This window comes from Antechinus flavipes, chromosome 1, assembly GCF_016432865.1.
Source record: "Antechinus flavipes isolate AdamAnt ecotype Samford, QLD, Australia chromosome 1, AdamAnt_v2, whole genome shotgun sequence".
Lineage (NCBI taxonomy): Eukaryota > Metazoa > Chordata > Mammalia > Dasyuromorphia > Dasyuridae > Antechinus > Antechinus flavipes.
This window is the reverse complement of record NC_067398.1, coordinates 248,306,322-248,318,982: the sequence shown is the minus strand read 5'-3', so window position 1 is coordinate 248,318,982 and position 12,661 is coordinate 248,306,322. Positions and strand designations below refer to the sequence as shown.

The window sequence follows — 12,661 nt, the reverse complement described above, 5'->3', positions numbered from 1 at the left end:
GTCTTCTTGTTGCTGTGTATAATGATCTGGTTCTGTTCATTTCACTTAGCAACAGTTCATATAAGTCTCTGCAGGCCTTTCTGAAATCATCCTGCTGGTCATTTCTTACAGAACAATAATATTCCATAGCATTCATATACCATAATTTATTCATCCACTCTCCAATTGGTGGGCATCCACTCAGTTTCCAGTTTCTTGCCACTATGAAAAGGGCTGCCACAAACATTTTTGCACATACAGATCCCTTTCTTTCCTTTTAAGATTTCTTTGGTATAAGCCCAGTAGAAACACTACTGGGTCAAACAGTATGCTCAGTTTGATAACTTTTTGAGCATAGTTCCAAATTGCTCTCCAGAATGGTTGAATCTGTTCACAGTTAAAAGGAATTGTTTTAAATTGGAACATCTTCTATAATAATATATACTGATAAAGCAAGTACCTTTCTCAGAGAAGCTAAAATTTGCTTTCCAATGTTTTTATCTAAAAACTCTTTAGAAGAGTTCCCTCTTATAAGAAAGAATAGAGTAAAGAAAAATGATACTTTTTGGGCATTCAGTGAGGTGGTTTGAAACTGAAATTAGATTCTTACTAAATATTTGTGTACACACTCTTAAATACAATTCTGCAAGCATGATAATTAAGAACACTGTTTCATCCTTGACAATGAAGATCACAAGAAGCTGGAAGAAATAGAGTAATATTTTCAAATTTAAATGAATTATTGGCTTTTAAAAAATTTTGGCTCCAGCAAATTGGCTTACCACAGTTTTCTACAAACTTTTAAGTTGTCTTTATTTCAGCAATTATTTGCTACTATAAAGGAGGAGAAGATAATGTATGAAATGAAAACAAAATGATAATATTAAATCATGAATCTAGTGGGAAAATCACTCCAATTAACCTGCTTCTCATCATTTTTGGTGTCAAACAATATACATCTATCTATATACATAGATGTGTATAACACTTAAAACAGACATTTGATCTGAAGATCATTCAACTCCATTTCAGTTTCTCATGTACATTTCCCTACAAAATACTGAGTAATTGATGTTGCTTAGCAATTAATATTTCCTATTTGCATATTATGAAATTTGCTTTACCTATGCAAATAAGTTTTATGTGAGCTTTGCAGTATGATCTTTGTAGTATGCCAGTTTTTGAGGAGCCTAATCAAATAACCACTGAGACTTGTAATGCCTAAACATCATATCTTGCAATTCTGGTAATTCCACAAAGGTGCAACCCAAAATAAATTCTGATCTGAAAGAATTTGATAGCTAAACTAATCATTACAATTAGGTCTTTTATAATTGTCTTACTGTTCAAATGGTAGACTCTAGCCTGCTCAACTTCTACTTTTCTTGCCTCTAACAAGCAAGAATTATTTACTTTGACTATTCACTTATAAGCTTCTTGAAGACATTGTTGGTAGACTGTTATTTGTTTTGGTATCGTTAGCATGGTTGTGCATAGACAGTATTTAAACTGGTTGGCAAATTGTTTGATTATCCTATAATAGGATAATTGTTTTGTGATATAAGTTCTAGGAGATTGAGGTTATCTTTGGGAACAATATAATGTGTATGGAAAGCCATTGTGATTTTTCTTATCTGAAAATTTTTCTTGAAGCTAGAAGAAAAAAATGGGTCAGAAGCAAGTTATGAAGAAATATTGGTAGCAGGAAAGGAGTATGAGAACAGTGATAGGATTAATGAAATTTGCTAAAATAGAAAGAAAAGTTCATAGGACATTAGAGTTCAATATTTTGTTTATGAAAATTAGTCTATGGATGGATGGCATAGTTAACAGTAAGATCTAAATTTAGATGATCTAAAAGAATTCTATTCTGGGAATCCAAAAATCTGGGTTGGAATCCCTGTTCTGCCACATTTGCCTTTTTAGGTTACTTGGTAACCCTTTGTCCTGATGAATTGGATCTAACTTCTGCTATCCCTTTGAAATCCAGATTTTTGATCCTATGATTGACCTGTATTAGATAAGGGAAATTTTTTACTGCTTTCAGTGACTCTATGCTTTTGCATCCCTTAAACAATAGTGTTTTGTTTTTTTTCTATGACACTGTCTGTGAATCACAGGGCATAATAATTTTAGACTGCATCACAATTACAGGTAATTCAAATAGCAGTGGAAAGACTTGGTAGGTATGTGAAGGCTGCAGCTTATATAGGCAATTTAGAAAGAGGTGTCATAGAAGACATTTATCAAGAATAATATGGCCAGAATAGAGACAGAACTAGTAGGTATGGATTATGTAAGACATGATATGCTACTCAACATCAACCAATCAGTAAACAATTATTAAGTTGCAGATAAAAGAACCAAAGGCAGAGTTTTAGTGCAAAAGGTTCAGTTGCATATGATGAGGTTGCAGATTGGACCAGTGGAAGGAGTAGACACACTAAATCACAGCTTTTCATTTTATTTTAAATTTAGGACGTGATATATAGATAGTAAACTTTTGGAGTCATTGTTCAAAATTTAATCTTTGAAAAACCAGGAAGTTTCAAAGCAATGTTTCTATACTTTTCTAGTTCCTACATTCACCACACGATGACCTCTGAATTTTTCAATGGAATCTTTTAGAAAATTGTTTTTCCAACTATATCAGCTCTTGGCTTTAGCATACATATATTTTCTTTCTCCAAGAGCTAAGGCCCTGTGGAATCACTATTTGTATGTAATAAGTTTCTCAAACCAGATAAATCTACTTTGTATCTACTGTGTATGTATCTTGAATAAACATATTTATGTTCTTATCTCTCCAATTAAGATGTATAGTCTTTGAGACCAGGGACTGTTTTTCTTTGTATCTAATTAAATTAAATCCCATTAAATTAAACAGTTTTTCAGTGTCAACATTTTCTTAGGCTTACTCTCAGGAATTCTAGATTAATTTCCTGTTTGACAGGTAAAGAAATGGAGGTCCAATGTATTATAGTCCCCTGAGCCTGCATAGCTTGTGAAATGGCGATTGAGACCAGAATCTAAGGTTCCTGGGTTCTAATCCAATACCTTTTCCACTGTGATGCTGCCTATCCTACTACTAGTAATATACATGCTGGAAGATAGGTGGTTTTTTAAAATGTTCTTTCTATGGCTGATTTACAAATTCTTCAGTTTATACTTTAAGAAGGGATAGTTTCGATTCATTATTTAAATTTAAGGGGGCAATGGAAAACACTGCTGTCTTGAATCTTCACAGTCAGCCTTAAATTTTAAATGTTTTGCATTGCTAATATTATACCCTTGTTTTTTTACTGTTATTATTGTATTCTTATATTCACATCCCTTTAGCTCATTTGTAGTGTATTCCTTTTTTCTATCTTGCATTGCCTTAATAGCAAGAGTTGTAGTTGTTAATTCAATAATAATACTTTCACTCTGTAACCAACTTCTTTGTTCATTTTTTAGAAATTGTTTTAAAATTTAGAATAAATTCTTGTAGATGAGGCATTTTAGATTAAACTGTTTTTCATGTAGATTTGTTAGTATCCTTTCATTTTGGGATTTTGTGTGTAAAAATTCCTTTAGAAATCATTTTCCCCGAGTCTGTTTTTTCTTTGAGTGTTTTACAAAACCCAGAACCTATGGTGCCTTCTTGACATTCTAATTTCAGATTTTACGTAAATGAAAATTGTTTGTGGTCCCTGGCCCACCACATGAAGGTTTCCTAATTGCATGTGTTTTGTATTGCCCTGAAGGAGGGAAAGTTTAGAGCTTTAGAAAAGTTCTAGCTTCTGACTCATCTTCACCATTTCTTTGACTATCTAGAATCTTTTCTCCTGTTTGCATATAGGGTCTGGCAAAATATAGAAAATCATTGGGTTTGGGAAACAATTGCTTTTTCTCTCCATTAGCCAGCTCCAAAAGTGGCACAGACTATCTTGGGAGGTTCTACATCACGGAAGGCTCTTGTAGGAGAGATTAGATAACCATTTATCCTGTATACTGTGGAGCAGATTCCTCTTGAGATGAAGATTAGATATTATCTGAAACTCTAAATGTTAACTCTCAAAAACACAAATTCTCTAGTTTTCTCTCTGGACTCTAAAATTCCGACCCAAATTTAAGGAACTAGATGGAATTTTAAGCTGAAATAAAAATGGCTTTTTTTTTTTTTTGTATTAACATTTTATAAGTTTTGAGTTCCAAATTCTATCATTTCTCCTCACCTCCCCTTCCTGAGCCTATAAACAATCAGATATAGGTTATTCATGTGCAGTTATGTAAAACATTTCCATATTAGTCATTTTGTGCAGTAAGACTTGAATAAAAGAAAAAAAAGAAAGAAGTGAAAAATTGCTTGCTTTAGTCTGTATTCAAACACTGTCAGTTCTCTGGAGGCAGATAAATAGTATGCTTCATTAATTCTATTGGGTTATCTTAGATCATAGTATTGCTGAGAATTAGCTAAATTATTCATATGTCTTCATTAAGTAGTATTTCTGTGATCTCCTTGTTCTGTGCAGTTCATTATGTTCATGTAAGTCTTTTCAGGTTTTTCTGAAATCATCTTGTCATTTCTTATAACACAGTAATATTCCATTACAATCATATACTACAGCTTATTTAGCTATTTCCCCAATTGATGGGCATCCCTTTGATTTCCAGTTCTTAATCACCAACAAAAAAGCCGTTATCAATATTTTTTGTACAAATAGGTCCTTTTTTCTCTTTTTTTGGATTCTTTGAGATAAAGACCTAGCAGTGTATTGCTGTATCAAAGGGGATGTAGTTTAATGAGTCTTTGGACAACATTTCAAATTGCACTCCAGAATGGTTGGATTAATTCACAATTCTGTTTCCTGGTTTTTCCACATCCCTTCCTACAATTGATATTTTCCTTTTTTCTCATATTAGCTAATCTGATAGATATGCCTTCTTGGCATGGAGAGTGGTCTTTGCAAAAACAGAGATAAAACCGTCTTGTATGAGGAACAAGGCTTTTTGGGCTGAAAATGTAGAAGTTGCAAAGTAATTAGTCCCGGTGAGTAGATTTGACTAGATTATGAAGGATATTAAATTAGGTATTGCTGATGCCAAGCTTAGCATATTCAAGATGAAATATGTAGCCTTGTAACTTGAAGTCGCACTTGAGGACAGGTAATGACAATGGAAAAAATTTTACAATATTCAGTCACCTGGCATGCATCTTTCAGAATGCCTTTCTGTAGTTAAGTGTATTAAATATCTATCAATTTCAAAGCAAATTGATTATATTTTCTATACACATCTACTGAAATGACCTGTCACTTTTCTGTGGCAACTCGATAGTTAAATACTATGTCCCTCTCCTCTTAAATACTAGATTATACAATTAGTAACAATTAGGCCTTATAGGGTATTAGTGGATTAAAGGTGTTTAATACTTGTAGAAAATATGTTCATGGGAACATATAAGTAACTTTTTTATGACACTGTAGGATTGTATAGCCTTGAAAATACTGTTTTATATCACTCTTACAAGGTAATTTATAATTATTTTATGATTCAGAACTTGAGGGTTAAGCTCAAGGTCATAAAGGAAGTTAGAAATAGAATAGTGATTGAACTCTGTATTCATACCTATCATCTAATCACTCACTACAAACAAGACCTTGTGTTTGTAGGCTATATTTGTTTTGTTATTTTTTTTTTTAATATCCGCTGTAAGTGCTTTGAATGGTTTTATGTATTGTTTTTGCCTTTCTGACCTCATTATTATTCCTCATTAATGAACCTTAACTCTCCAACTAAAATGCATGAGTATTTTAGGAAGGATTCCAATTGAAACAGCTTTTAATTCTGAAACTCTTCTTGAAATTGTCATATATATTCATATATTTTTATGCATGTGAATATTGAGTATATGTGTTCTCTATTCTCTCTCTCTCTCTCTCTCTCTCTCTCTCTCTCTCTCTCTCTCTCTCACACACACACACACACACACACACACACACACACACACGAAAAGAGACTTTGAGGTTGAAATGAACTTACCATAATTCTTTATCTTTTTAAAGTGAAAGAGTAGTTTAATTTTTTATAGCCAAAAAATTCCAATGGCACTGTATTTTAACAGTTGCAGTTTTTCTTCTAATCGCTTAACAGCTCATCTACCACCCCATCTCCCAATTTTTGACTTAAAAATTTTACTTAACCTAGAGAGTGGCAGCATATTGTAGTGAATAGAGAAAGAGATGGCCTCAGAATCTAAGACTTGGGCAAGTTACTTACCTTCTCAGGCCTCCTCTAGTATGGTACTATATTCCTGATATTTTTATTTTAATAGCATTCTGTTGTTATGTACTACCATTTATTCAGCCAATACCAAAGTTAAACATTTAGGATAATTTAATTTGTATGTAATGTACATGAAATCTCTCTAATTTGGTTTACAATTGCTTTCAGTTAGAATTTCACTTTGAAGCAGAGATGGATATTTTTGAGTTTAGAAACTATATTTGGGGAGAATCAAACTCATCTCAGATGCCTAGTTATAATTTTAAAATATACTTGATGAAAATATAGAAAAGATCCTTTACTTTTTGTTTACTTGAACCACCATGCAAACATTATTTCATTAGAGTTATTCAGAGGAATTAGAAATTTTTTCAATAGGTACTTTCTCCATATTTGAATTCTTTAATCAGCCCTTTATATCACACAACTAATATATTTATCACCTCTCCTTTCTTTTTTTCTATTGCAGATGTACCTTTCGATTTCCTAGTACGGTTATAAAGATACAGTTCACATCTCTGTACCATAAAGAAGAAGCTCCACCATCTCCCCTTCGACCTCTTTACCCTCAAATCTCCCCTCTGAAGATCCACATTCCGGAGCCGGATCTCCGGACCCTAGTCAGTCCCATTCCTTCTCCTACTGGCACTATCAGGTAAGAAGTAGATTCCATAAGTACTACTCTTTGGGTTAACCAAAATCATTAATTAGTTGTTATTATATATTATTATAACAATATTATATTATGTAATGTTAATCATGTATTGATTTATTAATATTTAGCATAACAACAAGCACTAAGAGGCAACATGAATAGAAAATTGGCCTTGGAATTAGAAAGACCATAATATATATGCATATATGTATATACGTGTATGTATATACACATTTACACATATACATTCTCACCACTGACCCTGGGCAAGTCAGTTATCCCATCAGTGCTTTAAACAACTTTCTAAGACTGTAAGTTGCAGATTAATTGCCAGTCTGCATTGATAGAGGAATTTTCTCCTTACCTCCCTCTCTCTTTCTCTTCTCTCCTTCCCTCCCTCATTTCCTCCCTCTCTTTCTCTCTCTCTTCTCCCTCTCCTCTTTCTCCCCCCCTTCTCTCTTTTCTCTCTTTCTTTGTCTTTCCCCCTCTCTTCACGATCATATACAAAAAGATGTGGTTTCTAGATATTTGTCTAGAGTAAAAGTTGCAGATTTTTCTGTAGCTAGATATTTAAAGGAAATCTATATTATATATGTTAGTAAAGTGAGGTACTGTTCTCTTTATTTGTTTTGCTAAATTAACATTCTTAACAAATTCTCTTAGGTGAAAAATACAACTTATAGTCTTCTCTGTCTTCCTGCCATTTTCTATGACCACCATGTTCATACGGATCATTGTTTCTACTCCTATTTCCTTTACTTCTGCATGTTCTCTGATTTCAATTTTCATTGTGCTTCAGCTACCATTGGCATGGTCACAACTTTAATCTTGCTATCAGTCAGAACTATTCTCCTTCGAAGATCTTAAATTCTATGATCCCATTATTGGATTTTCAGTCTGCTGTCCTTTCACCACTCCTGTACTATCATTCATCCTGAAGCAGCTCCTTATACTTAACAATTCTGGTTCTTCTCTTTTCCACCATCCAGTAACCCCAGTTCTGAAGTGATTTTTCTTTATGTAGTTTTGATCAGTTGGTAAGCAGCTTCACTGCTGTTCTTTCTTTTACTCTTGAAAAATCCTTCTAACATGCTTATCCTTCTTACTTTGCTCATCTCCAATCCCAGACAACCACTAATATACCGTCTTCATTTATACTCATTCTTAAGCAGCTGACAGTAGCTAAAAGAGCCACAAAATCCTTACTTGGTTGACTACAAATTTACATTGTTTAACTTAAGTTGAATTTTTACTACTGGACAACAGTTCTTATATTCACTCTTATGGATTTCTTATCAAATTTGTCATGTTCTAAGCCTCTATTTTTCTCAGACAGCCAACCTCATTTCTTTTCTCTCTCTCTTCAGATAACCCTCTTTACCTTACTGAAAAGATTGAGCCTTTCTGACCTGAGTTCTCTCAGTTCTTCTACATATCAAAAATCTTCAGTAGTCATACCCATACATTCTTTACTTTTGTCAGTCTCCAGATGGGACTTCCTTCCTTCTTGACAGAGTTTGTCTCCTCAATCTGTACCTTTAAGTTTCCCCTTCTTGTTTCTGACCACCTTATGCCAACAGTCATTCTCCTTTCACCTTGAGGCTCTTCCTCTCTTCTGCCTCTTTCCTTCCAATATTGTTAGATCTCCACTATTCCAAAAAACCTTCCATCTGTGTTCACCTTCTCAGCCACTCAAACTGTCAACATATCTCTTCCCTCTTGTTTTTTTTTTTTTTTTTTTTTGGGGGGGGGGGGTAGTCTATACTTACTATCTGTTTTCTCATTATCCACTCCTTTAACTCATTACCATTTAGTTTCCTTCTTTACCACCTGACTAAATGTGTTTTCTCCCAGATTACTAATTAGTTGCTTAAGTCCAGTGAAGATTTTTTCTGTCTTCAGTGTCCTTAGTCTGTCTGCAAGCCTTTGACATTGTAGACAAGTCTTCTTAATTCATTCTCTGAAAGTGTTCTCTTGGCTCTCTGGCTAATCACCTGATCATTTCTTTTTTGTCTCTTTCTCTGGATATTTCTCTTCCTTTTCATTCTCTTTTCTCCTCATGTGTAGTTTCCTCAAGGTTTCATTTTGTTTGTTTGTTTGTTTATATAGTTTTCCTTGTCCATTTCATCCATTTCTGTGGTTTCAATTAACACCTCCAAGGAGACATCCCTCACAACTTTATCTCTGATCTTTTTTTCCTGAGCTTCAGTCATGTGTTTCCAACTTCTGTAAACAACTCTTTCTTGTGGATCTGTTCTCATCTTGTACATAAAATGATTAAAAGTGAAGTTATCAATTTTTTCTCAAAATCTATTCTTTCTTATAATTTCCCTGTTTCTATAGATGGTATTACTATTCTTTCAATCACCCAGGCTCAAGAATCTGAGCCATCTTAGATTCTTTTTTAATTCATTTTCCAAATCCAATTACTTGTCAAGTTCTGTTGCATCTATTTCTGCTATATTTCTTATATCTATTCCTATCTTCCCTTTTACTACCAGTATCTTAACTCTCACTTTTACCTCTCCCTTGGACAGTTATGATAAACTAGTTAAGTCTTCCTGCCTCTGGTCTCTATTTCAATCTCTCTGTCTTATCATTTCCTAATCCATAGATCTGATCATGTCCCTCCTCTTTTTAAAAACCTACATTGATTCCCTGCTGTTTAATGTATAAAATACAAACTTTCCTTGCTATTATCTTTGATGTTCCAGCCAAATTGTATTCACCATTTTCTGATCTTATCTAAATCTCCCATGATTCTCTGCCTTTACATATGAACTTCCTTATACCTAAAACTATATTTTATATTATATAAAATATATTTTATATATTGTATTACAATATGTAATATATATGTGTGTGTATATATGTATATATATATATCATGTAAAACCTATACTCTCTTCATGCCACTACTATAGACTTAACTTGTTGAAGTCCTTTCATTCCTTCAAAATCTATTCTTTCATGCCCATGAAGCATTCCTCAAACCCTTTAGCTGTAAGCAGTCTCTTTGACTATTCCATTCTGTTTACATTTCCTCTATGTATATTTATATGTATATTTAAAGTATACAGTACAAATGCAGAGAAAAACAGTCTGTATTTGTGTTACTTTTCCTGGATTGTTAGCATTTGTCTTGCCACTTCATCAGATTTTAAGCTCCTTTTTTTATCTCTACATATAGTAATTATTAATAATCATTGGTTGAATTAATAATTCATTGGTTGAATAGGAGGGGATGTTTATTTAATTGAAATGGTTTGTTCTCCCACATTGTTTGAAATACTGTTTTAACTGAAGTGGAAAGCCATTCCAGAAATCTGTAATATAGTATAAGTTAACAAACTGATGAAAAAACAATCTAAGGAGCCAAAATAAATCCTTACTTTTGATGTGACACCTATATAGTCTTGATTTTGTGGGATACATTCAGTTAGAAGTCAAACTGTATTGCTGTAACCTTGCTTAGCAAATAGATTGATTGGCTTATTTCAGTCAGATAGGTATATATGAATTGACTGAAATGCCAGAAGATTTCAGTATTAATTTCAGGCAAGAAGTTTGTACAGCACACAGTAAATTAAGAGGGCTTAGTGGAATAACCTTAAGTAGAATAAGAATGGGATTTATATCTACTAATTGTAAGGGTTGCAAAGCTACCGTTCTCCCTAGTAGGACTAAACAGCATTCTGGAAAATGTTTGCCCAGGGCAAATTCTACTTTATATTTCAAGCCATTTTTCGTAAATCAGTTCTCCTATAGATCCTCCCAGCAATTCTGGCTCAGCAATGGATAATGTAATTACAACAACATAGAAGTAATCCTTAGAAACTTCCTTTATCCTTTTCATACCTTGAAACCAATCTTCCTAGACCCTGACTTCTCATCTAAATCAAAGAGAGGAAAATATAAATTACAGGAAAAACCACCATGCATCAAAAATATTTCATGCCCTAGACAGTAACTCACCTATTTCAGTACTTGATATTAGAAAATTCTTAAACAGTGAGATTTATTATTTTAACAGATTTATCTTCAGTAGGTTAAATGTCTTGAACTTTAAAACCATTGATTAATATTTTCAAAAATATGTGACAATAGTTTTAGTCATGAATCATTTTGGTTTGCAATTCAGAAAATGTACCATTTGGGGGAACATTTTTAAATATTGTTACATAAAACTAGTTAACATTCAAATATTTAAATGTCTGCTCTGAATTAGTTAACTAGGAATTTTGGTAACTATACTTTTACTACTTTACATTTATCTAAAAACCACCTTTTCATAATATCTAAAAATTATTAGATTATTTGTTCTTATATAGCCAAGGCTACAGTATTTAGCTTCCCGATCCACTCTTGCTGTGATTGAGCTAGACACTTGAGCCTTTAACCTCTTAGTTATTTAGGCATCTCTATCTCAAAGACTGTAAATTGCAGAGAAGGTGCTGACCTACATTTGCACTGGGGATTTGCTACATCTAAGTCACAGAACCAGTCTTTGTCTCCTGTCTTCATGAGTACATGTGTGTAATTAACAATTAAATATCTTAATGAAGCCTTCAGGTCATAAATTGATTATTTGTTGAGGAATATTGAAAATAAGGTGTATACATTGGTTTGGATACTGGAAAGTCTTTCCATTTAAGAGATTCTGAGAATTGGATTATTTTATAACGTGTCAATGCATAGTAGGAATTATGCCAAGTTTAGTTTAAAAATTTAAGAAGTAGTGATTCAGCAGTTCAATCTAATAAATTGTTATTATATACAAGTTATTATATACAAGAAATTGATTTAGATTAGGGATACAAAGATGAAATAAGACAGACCCTAATCTTGGAATCAAGATCACTGTTAAAAAAAACTGGGAGCAGCTAGGTGGTGCAGTGATTAGAGCACCAGCCCTGATGTCAGGAGGATCTGAATTCAAATGTGGTCTCAGATACTTAGTTGTCTTAGTTGTGTGACCCTGGGCAAGTCACTTAACCCCAATTGACTCAGCCAAAAAAAAATTACTGAAACTAGATTAAGACATTTTGGTAGCTTTGTGATTTTGGATTATAAATCATCTATGAGCCTGTTTTTTTCACCTGTAAAATGGTGTTAAATTTATACTATCTCACAAAGTTTTGAGGAAATTATTTTGTAAATTTTAAAATACATGAGTTGTTATTAGAAGTTGTAAGTAGTGGTAGTAACTTTGAGAAGTCGAGAAAAAAAATTTTTTTAATGATTTAGTCCAATCATATTGCATCCTTTGAGATAAAGGAAAGTTCTTGGATTTAGTTTATGGGCCTTTTTTAAACCGGTTATGTTTGTTGATCTCTTTTCTTTGAAACAAAAATGTGTTTCCAGTTAACACAGCAGTTAAGATAGCCATATAAAAAAACTGTTTAAAATCTTGGCACTTTGGCGTCAAAAATGTTTTTAATGAAGCATAGAGGGGGAAAAAAGTTCTCCAAAGCAATTCAATTCACCTTCAGTTACTATTTTAGGAAGAGATGGGCCGGAATGGTGCAGATGTGGTCTGAGCACGGGTCAAGCACCAAAGTTGGTGGCTATTTATAATCTCGTTTAGATGAAGAGATAAGGGGAATGGAGAAGGGTCATTCAAAAGCTTTGCTAATTTCCATTCAGTCCTTATTGCCCAAACTCCCCAGGACCCCAGTCGTCTGTATGGACTTCTGGAAAGGATTTGGTGAGGAATTGGGAAAACGACGCTGGAGTTCTCGCTTTTAGGCCTTGGATGCA

At 33.3% G+C, this 12,661-nt stretch overlaps 1 protein-coding gene across 1 annotated transcript in view; it reads left to right on the top strand.

Moving 5' to 3' along the window:
* Positions 1 to 12,661, top strand: part of FOXK1 (forkhead box K1) — a 116,083-nt gene that overhangs the window by 80,483 nt on the left and 22,939 nt on the right. The window contains exon 2 of the mRNA XM_052000076.1: positions 6,716 to 6,901. Within this exon, the coding sequence (XP_051856036.1) occupies positions 6,716 to 6,901 (186 nt within the window). The remainder of the gene's footprint in view (positions 1 to 6,715; positions 6,902 to 12,661) is intronic.